This window comes from Scyliorhinus torazame, chromosome 9 (genome assembly GCF_047496885.1).
Source record: "Scyliorhinus torazame isolate Kashiwa2021f chromosome 9, sScyTor2.1, whole genome shotgun sequence".
NCBI classification, from domain to species: domain Eukaryota; kingdom Metazoa; phylum Chordata; class Chondrichthyes; order Carcharhiniformes; family Scyliorhinidae; genus Scyliorhinus; species Scyliorhinus torazame.
Window position 1 is genome coordinate 53,937,101 of NC_092715.1, and position 22,213 is coordinate 53,959,313.

The 22,213-nt window shown below is 47.1% G+C and overlaps 1 protein-coding gene across 25 annotated transcripts in view; it reads right to left on the minus strand.

Moving 5' to 3' along the window:
• The window catches only part of LOC140429207 (sorbin and SH3 domain-containing protein 2-like), a 1,121,994-nt gene that overhangs the window by 299,168 nt on the left and 800,613 nt on the right, over positions 1-22,213 (minus strand). For 23 of the 25 annotated variants that reach the window (XM_072515915.1, XM_072515921.1, XM_072515920.1 and 20 more), the window contains 2 exons: positions 9,902-10,369; positions 7,202-7,343 (listed from right to left, as the gene is read on the minus strand). In XM_072515915.1, the coding sequence (XP_072372016.1) occupies positions 7,202-7,343; positions 9,902-10,369 (610 nt within the window). The remainder of the gene's footprint in view (positions 1-7,201; positions 7,344-9,901; positions 10,370-22,213) is intronic. The other 2 variants (XM_072515911.1, XM_072515917.1) reach the window with 1 other exon arrangement.

Here is a 22,213-nt window from a genome sequence, read left to right on the forward strand (position 1 = left end):
TTATGAGGGGCATAGACAGAGTGGATAGTCAGAGGCTTTTCCCCAGGGTAGAGGGGTCAATTACTAGGGGGCATAGGTTTAAGGTGAGAGGGACAAGGTTTAGAGTAGATGTACGAGGCAAGTTTTTTACGCAGAGGGTAGTGGGTGCCTGGAACTCGCTACCGGAGGAGGTGGTAGAAGCAGGGACGATAGTGACATTTAAGGGGCATCTTGACAAATACATGAATAGGATGGGAATAGAGGGATACGGACCCAGGAAGTGTAGAAGATTGTAGTTTAGTCGGGCAGCATGGTCGGCACGGGCTTGGAGGGCCGAAGCCTGTTCCTGTGCTGTACATTTCTTTGTTCTTTGTTCTCATGTCCCTTTCAAGCTCCCGTAATAGACAAACGTACATACAAATAGAATCATGGAATTTACATTGCAGAAGAAGGCCATTCGGCCCATCGAGTCTGCACCAGCCCTTGGAAAGAGCACCCTACCTGAACCCACACCTCCACCATACCCGTACACCTCCACCCTTTCCCCGTAATGCCACCAAACCTTGTTTGGACACAGAGGGCAATTTATCATGGCCAATCCACCTAACCTGCACAACCTTGGACTGTGGGAGGAAACCGGAGCACCCGGAGGAAACCCACGCCGACACGGGGAGAACGTGCAGTGACCCAAGCCGGGAATCGGACCTTGTACCCTGGAGCTGTGAAGCAACTGTGCTAACCACTGTCTAAACGTGCAGGGTCTCCGGGTGTAGGAGAGAGGGCTTTGGATTCCCGGGTGTAGGAGGGAGGCTCTGGAATTCCTGGTGTAGGAGGGAGGACTCTGGGATTCCGGGTGTAACTGGGAGGGCTCTGGAATTCAGCGTGTAAGAGGTATAAAGGTTTAGATTCAACAGCAGGAATGTAAGTTGTTGAAAAAAATGGACAGCTAGTTCATTATTTATCGGCTTTAACTGCACTCATCTGTTCACCCACCAAACGATGGACAGGGCGATGTGAACAAGGGTGGGGAATTTCTGGAGAATTGTTCCCTTTCCATTGGCCAAACTGAACCAGAATTCAGCCGGTGTTGTGATAGTGCAGGAGCAGCTCCGAGAAGACTCCCGTCCAAGTTTTCATATCCAAACACCAGCTTAAAATAGCTCAATATTTTCGTCAATTCTCGATTCAATTGCCCATTTCGACACGCAACACGGTACACACATCTTTACGATATTTACTATGTTGAGTGGAGGAATTCAGGATTATGCAGACATTCGTAGGGCAACTTGACATACAGGTAAAGGAGTTCATTTGAGGGGGTGGTCAATTAATGACCCTCATGGGCCAACGCCATAATAAATAAAATGAATGCAAGCTCTGGATCATATGCCCTTAAAGGGATTGACTGGATTGCTCCACAGGGGGTCAACATGGAAATAATAGGCTAAATAGCCTCCATCTGTGCCGTATTAAGGGGGCGATTCTCTGCGGCGCGGACCAAGTGCCCGCGACGGCGTTCACGACGGCACGAACAGGGCCCGGGCATGACCTATTCTAGACCCCAGCACGGCGCTGGAGCGGTTCACGCCACTCCAGCGTCCTTACGTGGTGCCAAATGGGTGTCACGCCAACCCGTGCATGCACAGTTGGGCCCCGCCATCCTGCGCATGCACGGGGAACTTCTTACGCGCGCCGGCCACTCACCAGCATGGCGTCGGTGTTCTGGGGCCGCGCGCGGAAAGAGGTAGGCCCTGGGGGGGGTGGGGGGAGAGGCCGGCCCACCAATCAGTGGGCCCCGATCGCGGGCCAGACCCCATCGGAGGCCCCCCTCGGTGAAAGAGACCCCCTGCCCCCCCCCCCAGCATTCCCGCAGAGTTCCCGCTGGCAGCGACCAGGGGTGATCGACGCCAGCGGGAACCTGTCGTGTTGTAGCGACCGCTCGGCCCATCCGGCCAGTGAATCACCGATCGCAGCGATTCTCCGAGCGGCCCAGCGCGAATCACGCGGCGCTGGTTTGGGGGGGTGGGAGAATCGCGTGCGGTGCTCGGGGCGGCGTGGCGCGATTCCGGCGGCACCCGGGCGATTCTCCCCCCCGCCCATAATTCTACGATGGATCAAACGGCTCCTATTCCTTTGCATTTTCCTTAGGTTTGGAACAGAAAGTTGCAAAATATACTAATCAGAGGTTATAAAATAGATCATTGTAACAAACAGTTGGGGCAATAGGCATTCTATATCCACAGTTTTTACCAAACTCTGGGCGCAATTCTCCCATTGGGAGACTAAGTGCTGACGCTGGAGTGAAAACCGGAGCGTTCACTCCGGCGTCGGAGGCCGCTCCCAGCCCCCTATTCTCCCGCCCCCGGGGGGCTAGGAGTGGCGTCGCGTCATTTACGCGCGCCGGGCCTTGGCGCCACGTAAATGACGCGGCCGGCGCCTACCCGCGCATGTGCGGTTGCCGTCCTCCCCGAGGCCGCCCCGCAAGAAGATGTCGGATGGATCTTGCGGGGCGGCGGAGGAAAGGAGGTCCTCCTTCAGAGAGGCCGGCACGCCGATCGGTGGGCACCGATCGGGGGCCAGACCCCTTTTGAGGCCCCCCCGGTGCAGAAACCCCCCTTTCCCCCCCCCCCCCACAGGCCACACCTCCAGCGTTTCCGCGCTGTTCCCGCCGGCAGCGACCAGGTGTGGATGGCGCCGACGGGAACCTGTCATGTTGGGCAGGCGCTCGGCCCATCCGGGCTGGAGAATCGCAAACGGCGAGCGGCGATTCTCCCAGCGGCCAGCCGTGATTCTCGTCGCGCCGGTTTGGGGGGGGGGGGGGGTGGGAGAATCACGTGCGGGTGCCGGGGCGGCGTGGCGGGACTAGCGCGGCGCCCTGGAGATTCTCCAGCCCGGCGTGGAGGGGGGAGAAATCCGCCCAATGTCCCGACGCCGGAGTGTTTCACTCCAGCATCGGAGCCCACTCCTATCCCCCTATTCTCCCGCCCCTGGGGGCCTAGGAGCTGGGTCGCGTATCTCTAAAGGTCCTCCTTTAGAGAGGTCGGCCCGCCAATCGGTGGGCCCCGATCGCGGGCCAGACCCCATCGGAGACCCCCCCCCGGTGAAGGAATCCCCCTCCCCGCCCACAGGCTGCCCCCTCCCCCCCAGCGATCCCGCACAGTTCCCGCCGGTAGCGACTACGTGTGGGCGGCGCCGGCGGGACACTGTCATGTCAGAGCGGCCGCTCGGCCCATACGGGCCGGAGCATAGCCGGGGTACCGGAGAATCGCCGTTGTGAGTGTCTCGGCCGATTCTCCAGCTGGCGCGCCGCAGAACTCGACGGGGCCGTTCTCACCAGTTGGGAGAATGGAGGGACGGCGTCGGACCGGCGTCGCGCGATATAATGGCGCGGCCAGCGATTCTCCCAACCGGCGCGCCTCGGAGAATCGCGCCCAGGATGACTGCAAATAGATTAATTAACTGGCACTGTTCTATTAGAATGAATAGCAAAGGGTCAGCAGTGAGGTATGCAAATGAATTAGACTCATTGGGATGTGGATGATGTTCAGACTTATTTCATTTAGTTTTGGATAACACAACAAGGGATTATAACAAAGCATTACTTTGCTAAGTGGTGGTTGTTTTTTGGAATGTCTGGCGAGGTTGAGCAGGCAAGAATCTTGTGTCAATGTATCAGCAGTTGCATCCTTAGGCAATTGCTCTGTTAAAGACAGGTGATGATCATTGGCTCAACCCCAAAAAAAGTACAATATAAATGGACACCTCTAGAATAATTGGATGTGGGGAACCATAAGGAGTTGTTACTCTACTGAGCTGTTTGAAGAATAAACTTGCTGTAGGTAAAAGACATTCCTCCACCATCTGCTGTATTGAACCGATGCGCAAGGTCCCTGTCAGCCCGATAAAGTACAGAAAAGTACAGAATAATGAGACAAAATACAAAGATGTGAGTGACCAAAATCAAAAAGGTCCTGTCACTGTGCGGCTGATGGTAAATGCCAAGCTGCCCAAATCCCAAAGGGAAACTTGAAACAGCTGCCAGAATGGTTTTGCAATCTGTATATTATGAGGAGGTTTCCTGAAATCCAGAAGTAACTTCTCAGGGATGAGGTCATGCAACAAGAATTTAGGGATTGAAAAGCAGGACCTCAAAAGGTACAATCTCTCAATACCTCCGGATGCCATGTGCTAGTGAGTATAGAAATAGAAGGATAGAACAGATGAATACGTAGCTGAAGGGAATATGGCACAGCTAGATGGCATTTATTTTAATGCAAGAAGTCTTACGGGTAAAATAAATTGAGTGCATTAACACATGGTAGTATTACTGCTATCACAGAGACATAGTTGAGGGAAGGCAAAGACCAATATTCAGGGGTGTAGAATCTTCAGGTGATTTAGGGGCAGGGGGTGGGGGAGTGGAGAGAGGTGATAGTGTTGCATTATTGATCAAGGAGTCAATTACTGCAGTGAGGAGGAATAATATCTTAGCAGGTTCCTCAGTTGAGGCTATATGGGTAGAACTTAAAAACAAAAAGGGTGCAGTCACTTTGCTGTGAGTGTACTCAAACATTCAGGGAGAGACAGAAGAACAGATATGCAAGCAAATCTCAGAGCGGTGTAAAAATAATACTGTAATGGTAGTAGGGAATTTCAACTTGCCCAATATTAATTGGGATTGGCAGCACGGTAGCATTGTGGTTAGCACAATTGCTTCACAGCTCCAGGGTCCCAGGTTCAATTCCGGCTTGGGTCACTGTTTGTGTGGAGTCTGCACATTCTCCCTGTGTGTGCGTGGGTTTCCTCCGGGTGCTCCGGTTTCCTCCCACAGTCCAAAGATGTGCAGGTTAGGTGGATTGGCCATGATAAATTGCCCTTAGTGTCCAAAATTGCCCTTAGTGTTGGGTGGGGTTACTGGGTTATGGGGATAGGGTGGAGGTGTTGACCTTGGGTAGGGTGCTCTTTCCAAGAGCCGGTGCAGACTCGATAGGCCGAATGGCCTCCTTCTGCACTGTAAATTCTATGATTTAAAAAAGTGTGAAAGGCTTAGAGAGGGCCGAATTCCTCAACTGCATGCAGGAGAGCTTTTTGAGCCAGCATGTAGAAAGTCCTACAAGAGAGAGGGTGGTACTTGGCCTAATTTTAGGGAATGAAGCAGGCAGGTGGGTGAAGTGTCAGTGATGGAACATTTCAGTGAGTGACAATAACTCGGTAAGATTTAAGGTAGTTATGGAAAAGAACAAGGATGGACCAGAAGTAACGGTTCTGAAGGAGGGTGGGGTGTCGATTTTATTGTGATCAGACAGGATCTAGCCAAAGCAGACTGGGAGCAGCTACTTGTAGTAAAATCCACATCAGAAAAATTAGTCATTCAAAAAGGAACTAGAGAGAGTATAAGGCCCACACGTTCCCATAAAAATAAAGGGTGGAACCAATAAGTCCAGAGAACACTTGATGTTAAGGGATGTACAGGATTGGATAAGGAATGGGAAGCTTATGGCAGATACAGGGGGATCAAAACAGTGGAAGCGTTCAGTCAGCATTTCTTCTTCCCAAATCCCCGACCTCTCATTCACTCATGCCCTTCGTCCCCATCCACCTGCCCAAACGTTCTCTCCCTCCCCACCCAGCTCACTCATCCCCTCCTCTCCACTCACCCCCATGCACTCAATGGTTTCCTCCCTCCCCTCTCAGCCACTGACTTATCCCTACCCACTCAGCCCTCCCTCCCCACCTAGTGCCCGCCCCCCTGCCCAGTTAACCCTCCCTGGGCACCCCCACCCATTCATCCCCTCCTCGTTTCCCACTTTTCTCACGCACCTGGATATCTTGGACTTCCCGGGACTCAGTCTCTCATCGCTGCCACTCACTGTGCTGTCAATGGGCTCTGGCTCCTCGTTGGCCAGTGCCACGGATCTACTTTGCTCAGGAATGGCAAACCAGTTCCTGGGTGGATAGGAGCCCGGTGCCGGAGGACTCAGGCCCATGTCCTGTGGGGAACGCTGCCTCTTCCATGGCCGACTGGAATTTCCCTCTCCTCTGTCCCAGACCGGAGCTGGAGCCTGAACCAAGTGGCAGGATATGGTTGGTTCTGGGCCAAGTCACTCCGTCAGTAACCCGGCTTTGGATTGAGCGAGAAGATGTAGCCTGTGGAGTGACTCCTGCAGTGGAGCTGGCACCAGGGAAACAGCCCAGTGCAGGTAGGCCTTCTGCAGGCTACACATGGGAACACAGCCCCTGAATCTCTCACTGATAGAAGGCAAGTCATTGGGGCCATAATTGCAAGTCAAAGCAAGATCATAATTGGTGGTGGATTGAAGAGATAGTTACGATGAGAACAAGATTAAACATGGCGTTTGTCACTTTGTGCAGTTAGTGCTTCCACACCCACAGAAAGACACCTGGGTTAGAATAAACAATAAAGATGCCTGACGTTTGGTACGACTTAACATTTGGCCACTTCCTTGGGTAACTGGTTTAGCTAAAACTAAGTGACGAACATGTATATCTAGGGGTTCACCCATTCTGACACGAGGTGATGGTGTGTATTTACCAAACACTTTCACTTGATGCCAAACCAGCATCATTCATTAGTGCCAGTAAATCATCTGACCCCTTCATATCTTTCACTTCATTTTTAAAGAAAATAAATCACATTGATTTAAAATGGTAAAGAATTCAGTTTCACCAGTCCTTGTGCAGAGAGAAGAGAATAACAAATTCAAGATCACTGTCCTCGGGGAGTTGGGGGGCGGGGGGGGGGGGGTTGTTAGATCTCTGAAAAATGTATTGACAAATAAAGATAACCAAATGTGCTGTTCCAAATTACAATATTTTTCTCTTCATCTAACCAAAAAACAGCAAATACTTATAGGACATGGAAACAGTTAATACAGTAATGATTTAACAAAGTATTTGAATGTAAGTATTTAGAACTTAAAAGTGGGTGTAAATTTGAGCCTGCAACTATTTCATATTAACCAGAACTGTTACTTATTTATTAAATACATTCTATGAGAATAAAACTACAAACACAAAGTGCCCTTAAATTTTCCAATGTGTAAGAATACCAACTGCAGTTACATTTGTGTGTTTGTGCAGCAAATGTCATTGAACAATATAGGTCACTGTTACAGATTAAATAGACAGCTGTGTGCCACATGATTCACTCAAAGCTTTTAACACAATTGCACAAAGTAAACATTGCAGAGAAACAGCTTACCCATGGTTCTGCTATGTTGCATTGCAACAATGTTTGGATTGACTGAAGATGGCGAGGGGTAGGCTGATGATGGTGAGAAGGGCCTTTGCAAATAACTCATTGGGCTGCTGCTATCAGTGCGCGAATTTCCATTCACTGCCATCTGTGTTCAGCAAGAAACAAACAGACCATTATGAGCACCCAGGAAGGAATTAATGCAACTTTTGTCAAAGAAGAAAGATGTAAGACTTTGCCATCCAGAAAAGGTAACAGTGGTGATGTGATTAGTACGTAGAGAAACACACACAGGTCACTAGAGTGAGTAGAGTGCCATCTGATTATCAAGATCGCTGAATGTGAACATTCCAACTTCCCAGACAAATGCCTTCACGCACGACTGCAGACTTCCAGGCAATGTTACCATTTCTGTCACACATTTTCCCCACACCAAGCCCCCCACCCCGCCCCCTCCCCACTCTCCAAATTAGTGTAGTTTCAACTGCATCATGAGTTCTGACAATGGGAAAATCACGGTTATCCCCAAATGAGGGGAAATTAGTTCCAATGAGAATAAAACTAAATGTGTTGTTTGTCACCTCATGCAGTCAGTGCTTCCACATCCACAGAAAGAAACCAGAGTTAGAATAGGATAAACAATGAAAACTGGGTAAAACACAACCTTTTGTTATTTTGTTGGGCAACAGGTTTAGCGGATAATATGTGACGAATATCAGGAGTTTTGCCCACTCATGAAGTGTTGGTGCATGTCTCCACTTTACCTAACGCTCACTCTTCTAGTTCCTCTTTAAACCACACACACCTACAGATGCCACACCACCATTCATCGTTAGTGCCATTAAATCATCGGACCTCTTCATTTCTTTCATTTCCTTTTCTTTACTTAATGACCAAGGAAGCCAGCGGTAGGTAGGACAAAGATTTATTTTACTTTAACTTAAAGTCTACCCACAGCAGTAATATCTTCAATCAAGTCCCCATTGGGACAACCAATCTACTGGTCCCTGCTCAGGCCGGCTTTCATGCTTGGTTGCACGAGCCCGAGTTGGGTGGGCGGCTCCGCCCACAACCGGGGAAGCACGTACTCCACGAGCTCTATGGGAAGATCAATAATGGTTTCCCCGTGGGCCTCGTGGGGCTTTATGACACTTTAATCGTAAAATATCACATGGGTTTTAAAACCAGATCTAGTTTCACCCGTACCAGCACAGAGAGATTAACAAATTCAAAATTCCCAAGGGGGATTTAAAATGCTGTGAAATAAGGGCGTTTTATTTTGAACAAACTATGAAAGCTTAACTATCCGCGGAAAGGGTACAAGCAGTGAACTAATTGTACCTGCATCTATTTGCCTCTTAAAGCTTAAACCTTTCCTGCTCATGCATAAACAACATTAATCTACCCATGGCCATTTCTTCAAAGGGACGTCAAACCCAAAGAGATTGTGCTTGAGCTGAAAGGTTGCAATGCTCCGTAACTTTATCTTGTGCTCAGGGATGTAGCTGGTCCTAAGCACAGAAATATTTAAAGATTGAGAAATAGCTGTAGAAATGTAATACTTCCATTGCAGCAAGGTAAACGTAGAACATTGAACATACAGTGCAGAAGGAGGCCATTCGGCCCATCGAGTCTGCACCAACCCACTTAAGCCCTCACTTCCACCCTATCCCCGTAACCCAATAACCCCTCCTAACCTTTTTGGCCAGTCCACCTAACCTGCACAGCTTTGGACTGGAAGGAAACCGGAGCACCCGGAGGAAACCCACGCAGACACGGGGAGAACGTGCAGACTCTGCACAGACAGTGACCCAGCAGGGAATCGAACCTGGGGCCCTGGCGCTGTGAAGCCACAGTGCTATCCACTTGTGCTACCGTGCTGCCCTGCTCGGCGATGAATTCCTGTCACAAGAACACCTCCCAGAAGCTGCCAGTTTCCAAGGTTTGACAGAAGCAGAATCACAAAATTGATTGAATGAAGGTGGGTCATTAAGTGGTGAAATTGAGATCAGTACCTTCCGCAGCAGTTTTACCTGTGCTTAAGGAGGACAGACTTTGATACCAAAGGGTCCAATATTTCTTGACTTAAATTTTAAAAGAATTGCAGCCTCTCATTGTAATTTTGCAGTTTGTAAAGGTTTTGATAAAATTGATTGTATTTACCCTAGTCACAATGACTATGGCTATTTTAAAGGTCCTGAGTTAAAATAATGGTGAAAACACTTGTACTGTAAGTGAGACTTAAGAGGCCTGTCAGATCAGTCTCGAGTTGAATTAGGTTTTTAATATCTGCAATATAAGGAGTTAGTTAAATAGTATGTTGTATATATCACAAATGAACAAAGGTTACACAGCAGAAATTCTGTAACATTGGCAAATTCCTAACCATGGTGAACATTTTAACTGGCTCACTTTGTTCCAAATCCAAATCCTTTTAGGAGAGTTGTGTAGCACAATAAGATGCACCACAGTTATGTGAATAAATCAGACTAACAAAAAGGACATCCATTGTTGTTAATTGACAAACTGTTAGTAGCTGCCAGTGATTGCAGTAGGCACAGGTAGGTGGTAAATCACATAAGCAAAGAGCAACAGATAGCACAGAACATGCAGACACCTTGAACACAAGAGATTTGGTTATTCTTATTCCCTACTGGAATTATGCCACCTGGTTTAGCAAGGTGGGTTAACAGGAAGGGTAATTACATGAGCGGGAGCAGTAGTAGTGGTGGTTGTATCATCAGTTATTGCGGACATCCGACTCAGGGTTGGGGATGGAGTGTCAGAATGATCCGTGGTGTCGTAGCCACACATATGCAGCTCATCTAGAATGGCTGTGGAGGACTCACTTAGGTTGCAAGACGAATATTCACTCAGAGTGGAGTCAGTAACAAAAGAAGATGCTTCATTCGGGTGGGTAAAAAGATTTGAGGTCAGGGCAGGTAAACTGTAAGATGACAGGGTAGGATAATGGGCCTTCTGAAGGTGGGTGGGAATGAAGTCATCGAAGGTTGGCAATGTAGCTGGCTCTCGCTCCACACCATACAAAGGCGAGAGAAGAGTCCTGTTAGTACGTAGCAGAGGAAGAGGTGAAGCAACGTCGGGTGAGTTTTGCCAGCATCCCTGTGAAGTATTAATCGTGGATGCCATTTTCTCTTCGGACTGATTTTCAGGCTGAAGGAGGCAGAATATTATGGGTGTAAACACAAGAACATGTTATTAAATGTTGGGGAAAATTAATCTCACAGTCTTTCAAACAATGCCTTCAGTTAATTCTCAAACTCTCATTGATTGTAGATTGTATTTAAACAAAATATCATTGTCTCACTGCGCACCTCTATTGTGTTGTTAAGGATGATTAATACAGAATTTGCGTTACATTTTTATAATCCATTCCTAAGCTGTTTCAAATGCACAAAACAACTAACAATTAGGTTCATCATACTACACTGATGTCCAAGGGTCTGTTTCTGACCCGCATTTCAGCTACTCTTAAATCATGGCCCTCATGGGCTTTTAATGGTACATGCCAATTACATAGTTGAGCAGCGATAAGAATCAGGCCCTGAACCCATTTAAAACAATACACCAACATATTTTCCTCAGCAGCCACTTTGACATAGTGAAACCAAAACAAATGTAGGGGTTCGCAAACTCTTACTTCAATCTTGTTTGGCTGGATGCAGCTCCAACTCTGAAAACTAAGCTAAACACACACTGCAGCTGCCAGCTCAAAAACGAAAGCAAAAGACAGCCCAGCTCCACCCACACTCTGACATCACTGCAGCTATTTGATAAACACCCCTTAAATGTACATCCACTACAGCTATTTGATAAACACCCATTTCTTAAAGGTACTCTCACATGACACTATTTTATTTTGTATATATATGTGCTGACAACAGCGATGCCCATATCTGCAACCAGCTCGCCGCTAGAAATGGAACACCGGTGTGCAGACGAAATATCGTTGCCAGTGGTCGATGATCCGTTAGTAAAGTAAATTTCCTTCCATATGGGTATTGGTAAAAATGTTTGATTCTAGAAATGTTGTCCAGAGCTTATTTTTCTCCCTGTGCATCCTTAATCTTTGCTTTGTTCAAGGATCTTCTCTTCACCATTGGGCATTATGGAATAAAACATCACTGAAGGTGATGTGTCGCAAGCCAGTTGTAAGGGTAACTTCGGCCACACTCCTGTTCGAGCGTGACGTGGCCGGTAGATCACGCCCCTTGATGTGAATCTGGATCCACATTCACCTGAAGATAAGCTTGACTAAGATCACCTTTACTAAAATGGTGGCTTCCAGCCAACCCAGCAAACTAAAGGCAGAGGGTGAAACTCCGCAAACAGTACTGGATTGATAGTGACTTTAAAATCACCACATATGTGTATAGAAACACCATCACGCGTACTATCAAAGTGGCCCAATCACTTACATCAACGGGTTTGAGGATGCCCATCTTGACCAGCCTGTCTAATTTTGCCTCAACCTTAGGCCTGATGGCGTTCTGCACTGGGACCTTGCTTGCCTTTCGTCCTTAATCTTTAGCTTGACTGAGATCTTTCATGCTTCCAGTTCTGCATTCAATACAATAGCATGTTTCTTTAATAAAATCTTCAGTAGACCTGCTTCAGACTCTGACATGAGATTCACCTCCAACCACTTTAGCTTGATTCTCTCCAGCCAGATTTTTCCCATTAGGGCTGGGTCATTACCTTTAATAGCGTGCAGGGACAATTCTGCGGTGCGTCCGTTTACATCAATACAGCTCCTTAACGGAACCACTTCTCATGTATACATTTTTAGTATTTCGTGGCAATTTCGAACCTGTGTCTGTGTTTGTGTCTCAACTGATATTTTATGGGCTCTCGTGCTCAAGCTCAATTTTGGGGCTTCCTTAGCTGCTAATTCCATAGAGATCACAACTTCTAAAGCCCCCTTTAGGCTTATGTTGCTTTCTGTTAACAGCCACTTTTGGATAGCTTCACGTAAACTACACACTAATCTGTCTCAAATGGTGCCATTCAAGACATCTCCAAATTCACAGTATTCAGCTAATTTCATCAAAGTAGCAAGAACTGTGTGATTGGTTCACCTTCTTTGTGGTTACGTCGATGGAACGTGAACCTCTCGTCAATGACCAAAGGTTTAGTTGACAAGCAGTCCTGCAATATCTCCACAATCTCATCTTAGGTTTTCAAGCTCGACTTCGCAGGAGGTTGAATGTTCCCCCCCCCCACCCCCATTTGTTACTCAGGAAAGTTGGGACAACAATATCTGCCGCAATTTTATTCACTTGGACAAAATAATTTAATCTTTCTGTGTATAAACACCATAGCTCGGTGTTCTCATTATACAGCCTACAGCGACAAAAGATTCCCGCCAGTTTTACTATGGAAAGGACTTGCGTAACCACGATGTGCCATGAAATGTTTAGCACTACCTGGCTTTTTTTCAAGTTTTGGAACACCCCCGCTCTGAACTATTGTGCAGGATCCTTGCAATCCCAGTACTCCCTGTACTATTCCAGATCTTTCTGTGCAGAGTATATGGCGAGCTTCTTTTCCTCCAAAATCTACGTTTAAATTTTGGTTCCTTCGATGGCTATGACTGATATTTGGCGTACCTCCATCGCCAACTTTGGTGTCGCGAAGTTTTTAGCTTCTTAATCAACTATGAACAAACATGAATGCACAATGCTATAACTCTGCAATTTTCATGGAGACTAGTCAGGTTTTTAAAAGAGCTGTATTTAACACAGCCCCTCAGAGGAGTCATGAACCCTAGTCTGCATGAAGGCGAGTTCAAAACGACGTTCATGCCAAGCTATGCCCCTCCCATGGCCCCTCATGCCCCAAGCATAGCTTGGCACTGATATGTGAGGCCATAGTGTGTTAGTGGGGGGGTAGCCCCTAACCACCCCGGCAACCAAGATCGCGTAGGCACTTCCTCCCCAGCCTGGCCGACCGAGGCGGGAATTTCCCCCAACTCCCATAACCCACCTCAGTGATGAGGTGTCATAATTTCCGATGATCGATTTCAACCTCAGTCCATTTTACATATTTTCTAAGATCATCCGTCAAAAAGAAGTGGCAAGGTTCGATTATACCTTCAATGCCAGCAACCATCTCTCACTAAAAATACCCAATCTCAGTTTGCTCAAGTTTAACCTGAACATTTCAGTAAAATGTAGACTTCAAATTCAAAGCAATTCTTTTTCCCTTCATCCTCGATGGCAAACAATTCAGAACCAGGGCTGTTGGGCATGGCAACAGTATTGGCCTTGTCAGCGATGTTCACATCCCAGGAACAAGAATAAAGGATCAGAGGTAACAGTACAGGATGGGTAAAGTTCAGCTGAGGAACGTTCTGGTTGAGTACAGTATCACATTGAAACAGGCAGCAACCATAACCTTCGGAATTCCAGCATGCAGTGTAAACCATCCCATCATTAGACCATCTAGCCAGATACAGCAGGGTAGTGAATTAGAAACTGAGTAAATCTCCCTCTTTGTTGTTCCTGTAAACATCCCCAGTATGCTGTTGTGGCTATCTTTCCCCTGTTCAATATTTAAATCTTTTTTTTTCATTTATTGCAATCTCATTGAGCCCTATGGGATGTTTTGCATTGTTAAACACGCTAAGTAAATATATATTTTGCTGCAAATTGTGAGCTAAAGGTGATTTACAGTCATGGAGAGGGCCTCAATCCCATCTTGTCCTTAACTGCACCAAGATGAACCTCAGTAGGTGGAGGGTGATTGAGCAACTTACAGGTCGCCTTTCCTCTGCACCGCTCGTTAAGTCGAAGTCATCTCCACTCTCGCCAAAATTAAGATCTTGACCTAGGATCAAAACTGGGGATTTGCTAAATTAACACTGCATGAGATTTCCCAAATCCCTCTGGAAGTTGCTCAATTATAATCGTGTCGCTACACATTCTCTGGCACGCTTCTATCTCACAAAGCCCCAAATCTGTGAACAGCTGTTGAAGGGTCCAACATCTGCTCCACAGACTGCCCAGGGAACAGAGCATTCTTCAAAAGCATCTGTAAATCAAATGTGAGATAAACTCACAACATGAGTTTATCTCTTATTTTAAGGGTGGCACGGTGGAACAGTGGTTAGCACTGCTGCCCCACAGCTCCAGGGTCCCGGGTTCAATTCCGGCCTCGGGTGACTGCTGGTGTGGAGTTGTATATTCTCCCCGCATCTGCGTGGGTTTCTTCCGGGTGCTCCGGTTTCCTCTCACAGTCCAAAGATGTGCAGTTTAGGTGAATTGGCCATTATAAATTGTCCCTTAGTGTCCATAAGGTTAGGTGAGGTTACGGGGATAGGGTGGGGGCCTGACCCTATACAGGGTGCTCCTTCAGAGGGTCAGTGTAGAATCGATGGGTTGAATGGCCTCCTTCTGCACTGTAGGGATTCTATGATTCTATGAGTAATTCTACCACTAATTATTATAATAATAATATTTATTATTGTCACAGGTAGGCTTACAGTAACCCTGCAATTAAGTTACTGTGAAATTTGTTCCTTTAAGGTTTCTGCAGATAATAAAGGAAATGTTGCACTTAGATAGAACAATTGAAAGAATAATTTATTTACCCTGAAAGATGAAAACAATGGGCTTGACACGGTAGGACGCAGTACATAATATATCCATCCATCCACGGAATATATTCCATTCAAACCATTCAATGGCCCATTGAGATTAGCCAAATATTGAACTAGTTTCTGCCCTTTTGGTTATTTTGAAAAAGCAATAAATAAGTAAAGAACAGAAAGGAACTATTTTACAACGCTGCCATGTTGGCATATCAGTGCAGCTATTCAAACTGGGATCTACGAGGTCAGTGGATTTCTATAATTTTCTGTTAACTGACGGCTATAAATTCAATTACCCTGCAGCCGTTTTATAAACATAAACCACGTTCTCAAGACAGGGTGCGTGATTACACTCATTAGAGGCTGGAGGTGCGTCGACCACCGTATTGGGTCAGGGGCCTCTGTGGGCGGCACGATAGCACAGTGGTTAGCACTATGGCTTCACAGCGCCGGGACCCCAGGTTCGATTCCTGGCTTGGGTCACTGTCTGTGCGGAGTCTGTACGTTCTCCCCGTGTCTGCGTGGGTTTCCTCCGGGTTCCTCCCACAAGTCCCGAAAGACGTGCAATTAGGTAATTTGGACATTCTTTTTTTGTTTGTTTATAAATTTAGAGTACCCAATTTTCCAATTAAGGGGCAATTTAGCATGGCTAATCCACCTATCCTGCACATCTTTTGGGTTGTGGGGGCGAAGCCCACGCAAACACGGGGAGAATGTGCAAACTCCACATGGACAGTGACCCAGAGCCGGGATGGAACCTGGGACCTCGGCGCCGTGAGGCAACCGTGCTAACCACTTGCGCCACCGTGCTGCCCGTAATTTGGACATTGTGAACTCTCCCTCTGTGTACCCGAACGGGTGCTGGAATGTGGCGACTAGGGGCTTTTCTCACAGTAACTTCATTGCAGTGTTAATGGAAGCCTAATTATGACAATAAATATTATTTTTAAAATATTCTTATATTAAAAGTGATGGGCATCAAAATGTGGTCATAATTTGAGAATGTGTCCAGCATGGTGGAATAGTCCATATGATGTGCGGAAGATGCAAGGCATGTGGATGTGAGGGTTGTAATGAGTGTATGAAGCAAAGAGAATTTTGAGTGTGAGGAGGAGGTGGAGAATGCAGTGATTGAGAGCCGTGATGGAAAGTGGGGGAGGGGTGCGTTATGAGTAGCATGGCTGCAGCTGTGACAATAGAGGGAGATTTGTTTATTCTCCCCCACCCCGGCATCATAAGCATGTCCTTGGAGCTAAACTCCCCACTTGATCCCCACTGGTGGTGAGGTGTCTGCTGGGCTTTCAGTTCCTACAGTGAGGGGCAGAGAAAGCAACATCTAATAATAATAATCACTTATTGTCACAAGTAGGCTTCAATGAAGTTACTGTGAAAAGCCCCTAGTCACCACATTCCGCCGCCTGTTCGGGGAGGCTGGAACGGGAATGGAACCCGCGCTGCTGGTCTTGTTCTGCATTACAAGCCAGCTGTCTTAGCCCACTGTGCTAAACCAGCCCCTAACCACTGAGAAGATCTTCTTCCAATCCACTGCCTTAACCAGAGCTTCTAATAAAGAATCTGGAGGCTCACTCTAGGAATCTTGCAGTCATTTCTCAAGCATTCCCTCCTGCCTGTAGTCACAGTGACGCTCCTTGTTAAGGTGTGCAGGTTTTCTTCAGGGTCGCCCGATATCCCAACCATCCAAACAGGCACACAGCCAATATGCTGGTCGTGTTGGGTGACCCCATGGCCCCCAGATGATGATCAAGCTCCAGCGTGAACGTTACCTGTCTTTGTGCCAAATTGAACAACAGAATGCAGCTCGGGTCTGCCACCTGTAGGCCTGATTTCAAGCATGATTTGATCTCTGGGGCATTGTTTCTGTTGCTGTGGGGTTCCCCACCCCCCATCCTCTCATAGGATGTGGTGACTTCATCTTCCACACAGCATATGGACTATTCCACCATGATGGGCACTTTCTCGGTAGCACAGTGGTTAGCACTGTCGCTTCAGAGTGCCAGGGTCTCAGGGTCGATTCCCGGCTTGTTCACTGTCTGTGGGGAGTCTGCACGTTCCCCGTGTCTGCGTGGGTTTCCTCCAGGTGCTCTGGTTTCCTCCCACAAGTCCCGAAAGACGTGTTGTTAGGTGAATTGGACATTCTGAATTCTCCCTCTGTGTACCCGAAGAGGTGCCAGAATTTGCGACTAGGGGCTTTTCACAATAATTTCATTGCAGTGTTAATGTAAGCCTACTTGTGATAATAAAGATTATTATTATTTCTCAAACTATCATCACATTCTAACGCCCTGCACATCCGCAGAGGTCCCTGACCTAATTATGGTGGTGTCTGGAAAGACCAGCATTTATTCCCCTTATCCCTACTTTCTCTTGAACTGTGATTTGCCGAAGCATTTTAGGGGGCGGTTAAGAGTCAACTGTGGATCCGGAGTCACATCTCGGCCAGACCAGGTAAGGATGGCAGATTTCCTGCTCTAAAAGGACATCAGTTAACTAAATGGATTTTCATGACAATCAATAATAGTTTTGTGATCACCATTACTGAGACCAGCTTTCAATTCCAGGTTTATTTGAATTCAAATTCCACCAGCCATTGTGGTGGGATTTGAATCCCCGTCGTCAGTACATGAACTGCATGGGGCTCTGGATTACGGGGCTCTGGATTACGGGGCTCTGGATTACGGGGCTCTGGATTACGGGGCTCTGGATTACGGGGCTCTGGATTACGGGGCTCTGGATTACGGGGCTCTGGATTACTAGTCCAGTCCAAATTATAGTCAGGTACAGAACAACATGGCAAGAATTTAGACAAGACCTTAATTTTTGGAAAACAACAGAAGTTGCATCAACAAGAGAAAAGAAAGCGAGGAGAGGGAAAAGACATGTGGAGAGGTGATCAAAGTTGCAGCCAGGGAGAAATGTTTGAGGCATCTTTTGAAGATGGAGAGAAATATTACAGGGCAGAGAACTCCAGACTGCAGAAATCTGACAGTGAAATGTTCCACCACAGATGGTGGGTAACATGGGAGAACATTAGTGGATGTTACGGGCAAATCCTTTTGTTACACGATTGCTCGTAAGCAACGCAACTTGTTCCTTTAGAATGAATAACCTTTGCCAAATACTTGACCCTTTAAAATAGATATGGCCTGAAAAAGCTAAATCCATCTATCATATGGACATCTTTAAACTGCAAGCCTTTAATAAGCTCAGCTAAAGGTGTGGCACCGATGCTCGCTGATGCCTGATTTTGCTGATGTTTGATATCGGTTGGTCAAAGGCACTCGGTGTCCGATCGAGGGACTGGACATCGAGAAAGAAGGCCCACTGACAGCTACCCCCCTGCCCTTGCTGCTGACCCCCTACACTCCACAAATCCGCCAACATCACGTTTCTATGGCCTGGGTTGCTCCACGATCATGAGACTCTAGTAGGAGTTACCTCTACTGCAGTCACAGCCTCCCTTGTGGCACTGCTGAACACAAGAGCTGCTGGCCTCAGATTGGCTGGCAGCCCTCAGGAGCCGCACTTTCCGCTACTGGGGTTTTGGTCGCTGGGCAAGGCCCTTCGCTGGCCTCCACACTGCCTGATTGGTGTGTGGTGTGGAAGAACCTTCCTAAAAGAGGGAGTACGGATCTCTCACTGGCTCTTTAGCTTGGTGTTGTAAGACTTCTTACTGTGCCTACTCCAGTCCAACGCCGGCATCTCTTTAGCCAGGTGAGACCCTTAACATCTCAACATGATTCGGCCTGTTAGCTCTATTTCTCTCTCCAAAAATATTGCCTCAGTTGTGGAATATTTCCTGCATGTTCTGTTTTTATTTAAGATGTCCAGTACTTTGCTGTTGCAGCGGCATTCAGTGCTTGACACATCTGTGTCTTTCCATTCTGTGTTGGAGCACATTAATGCCCAAAGTTGTTGTTATGAGACTCATGCATACATCTGACAAAATATTGTTGGCATAAAATGCTACAATTTGCAGCCATGCATATGGAATTTTACAAACACATGTAAATGCAGTCTTTCTGCTGTATATTTTAGAAATGTATTCACTACACATCCAGCCTTTATGGGGATGAACAGTTCCCACTTCCCTCACCAAAGATTAAGCATTTGTTGACCCTCTCCCAGACCTTCCTATTTGTGACTCCTGCTTCCTTTCCCCATTTGATTAGCCATCAATCTCTATTCCCCTCTTCCCAAATATTAAATATGTGTTTAACCGAGCCCTAAAACTCTCTGTACGTTTAATTTTAGTTGTGCTGTATTAGGGTGTGCGCACCGGAAGAGTTCTAACTAAGGCTTTCTTTCTCTTTCCAAAACAGGTCGTTACTGAAGGAGGAGGCTCCACAAATATCCCCATCCTCAATGATACATGATCCCAGCACATCTGCACAAAGGACAAGGCTGAAGCATTCGCAACAATCTTCAGCCAGAAGTGCCGAGTGGATGATCCATCTCGGTCTCCTCTGGAGGTCCCCAGCATCACAGACGTCAGTCTTTAGCCAATACGATTCACTCCACATGATACCAAGAAATGGCTGAAGGCACTGGATACTGCAAAGGCTATGGGCCCTGACAATAATCCAACAATAGTACGAAAGACTTGTGCTCCAGAACTTGCCGTGGCCCTAGCCAAGCTGTTCCAGTACACCAACAAACACTGGCATCTAACTGGGAATGTGGGAAATTGCCCAGGTGTGTCCATGTATACAAGAAATAGGACAAATCCAACCCAGCCATTTATGGTCCTATCAGTCTACTCTCCAGTGATGGAAGGGGTCATCAACAACGCTAGCAAGTGGCACTTACTCAGCAATAACCTGCTCATGGATGCTCATAGATCATAGAATTTACCGTGCAGAAGGGGACACCATTCGGCCCATCGAGTCTGCACCGGCTCTTGGAAAGAGCACCCTACCCAAGGTCAACACCTTTTTTGGGTTCCACCACGTTCATTCAGCTCCTGGCCTTATAGCCTCGGTTCATCCATGGACAAGAGAGCTGAATGCCAGAGGTGAGGTGAGAGTGACTGCCCTTGACATCAAGGCAGCATTTGAAGGAGTACGGCTTCGAGGAGCCCTAGCAATGAGAATCAGGGGGAAAACTCTCTGATGATTGGAATCATATCTGGCACAAAGGAAGATGGTTGTGGTGGTTGGAGATCGATCATCTCAGCTCCAGGACATCACTGCAAGAGTTCTTCAGGGTAGAGCCTTATGCCCAAACATCTTCAGCTGCTTCATCAATGACCTCCCTTCCATCATAAGGCCAGAAGTGGGGATGTTTGCGGATGACTGCACAGTGTTCAGTAGCATTCGCGACTCCTCAGATAATGAAGCAGTCCATGTCCAAATGCAGCAAGACCTGGACAATATCCAGGCTTGGGCTGACAAGTGGCAAGTATCATTCATGCCACACAAGTGCCAGGCAATGACCATCTCCTACAAGAGAGGATCTAACCATCGTACCTTGACATTCAATGACATTACCATCGCTGAATCCGCCACTATCAATATCTTGGGGGTTACCGTTGATCAGAAACTGAACTGGACTACCAATATTTATACTGTGGCTACCAGGGCAGGTGAAAAGCTAGAAATCCTGCAGAGAGTAACTTATCTCCTGACCCTTCAAACCCTGTGCACCATCTACAAGGCACAAGGCGTGTAATGGAATACTTTCCACTTGCCTGGATGGGTGCAGCTCCAACAACAATCAAGAAGCTTAACACCATCCAGGACAAAGCAGCCCGCTTGATTGCTCCCCCTTCCACAAACATTCAAACCCTCCACCACCATAAACAGTGGCAGCCATGTGTACCATCTACAAGATGCACTGCAGTAACTCACCAAGGTTCCTTAGGCATCACCTTCCAAACGCAAACCCACTACCATCTAGAAGGACAAGAGCAGCAGATACATAGGAAGACCACCACCTGGCGGTTCCCCTCCAAGTCAGGGCTAAAGAGCTGGCTTTTAAAGCAGACCAAGGCAGGCCAGCAGCACAGTTCAATTCCCGTACCAGCCTCCACGAACAGGCGCCGGAATGTGGCGACTAGGGGCTTTTCACAGCAACTTCATTTGAAGCCTACTTGTGACAATAAGCGATTTTCATTACATTTCATTTCAAGTCACTCACCATCCTGACTTGGAAATAGATCACCGTTCCTTCACTGTCACTGGGTCAAAACCCTGGAACTCCCTCCCTATTAGCACTGTGCGTGTCCCTGGGGCAGTAGCGGTTCAAGAAGACAGCTCACCACCACCTTCTGACGGGCAACTAGGGACGGGCAATAAATTTAGGTCTAGTCAGCGACGCACACATCCTGTAAAAGTGAATTTTTTTAAATCCACAACGCATTCAACGTGGAACAAGATGGGTTCTTGTGCTCTCAATGTGATTGACTCCATTGATTTTCTTATAGCAGCCACTGATTCCAGTCATTGAAAATCTGCAGTAATGAGGTATGTTCAAATGAAATAGCTCTTGTGGAGGACATTTCAGACACAAACCCATCTCAGCTGGGTCTCCAATGGGCAGTTTATACAATGGACTGCTATCAGCAGCTTTTTTGCTTCAAGCTTTCAGGTTGAATGATAGTTTGAAGTAGAGGTGGGGTGGGAGTAGTGACAGTGGACCAGAACATAAATTTGCCTTGGGCCCATTTGTGGGAAGAAGAGGTTAGGTCTCAGCAGAAGAGAGCAGCAACACATGTGCAAGTTAGCAGTTTAGTCCTGTCCCAGGCATGGCCAAGCAGGTACAAGGCAGGAGACACACTGATTAATGATCCAACTGCATCAATGCAAACAAGACATCAGATTAGAGATATTCACTTTTCCCCTAGTTTGAAGTTTCGATGTCGCGGGAGGGGGAACCATCACTTGTAATGAAGAGATTTGACCATAGGCTCGCCCACACAGAAGTGACAAGAGAGTGAGGGTTTCTATCAATCTCTACTTTTCCCCATTTTAAAATGGTGTTTCTTCCTGGGCCTTATTCTCCATAGGCAACCTACATGCTCATTATCCTAATGGGATCAGCTCTGTAAATTGACTGGTGGAATGCAGGTCACATACCAGCAAAACTGAAACGTGCCCCTGTAAGCAACAAGACATTTCTCAAAACTCAAACCTTCCCCATTTTGAAACCATGCAGAGCTTATGACCCATTGTCACTTGCCTCGAAACACACCAGAAACACTTTAAACTCTGCGACTGCCCCTGGATTTGGAGGTGCTTTGAGCTGCCAGTGCAAGAAGGTCGAATTGCAAATGCACAACTATGATAATGCTGCTTTAAAAAATAATTTAAGCCATTGATTGGACTTTTCCCAACAGTTAAGTTGTAAAATGTGATGGAAGCCAACTTGTTAACTTTGAAGACCTCTGC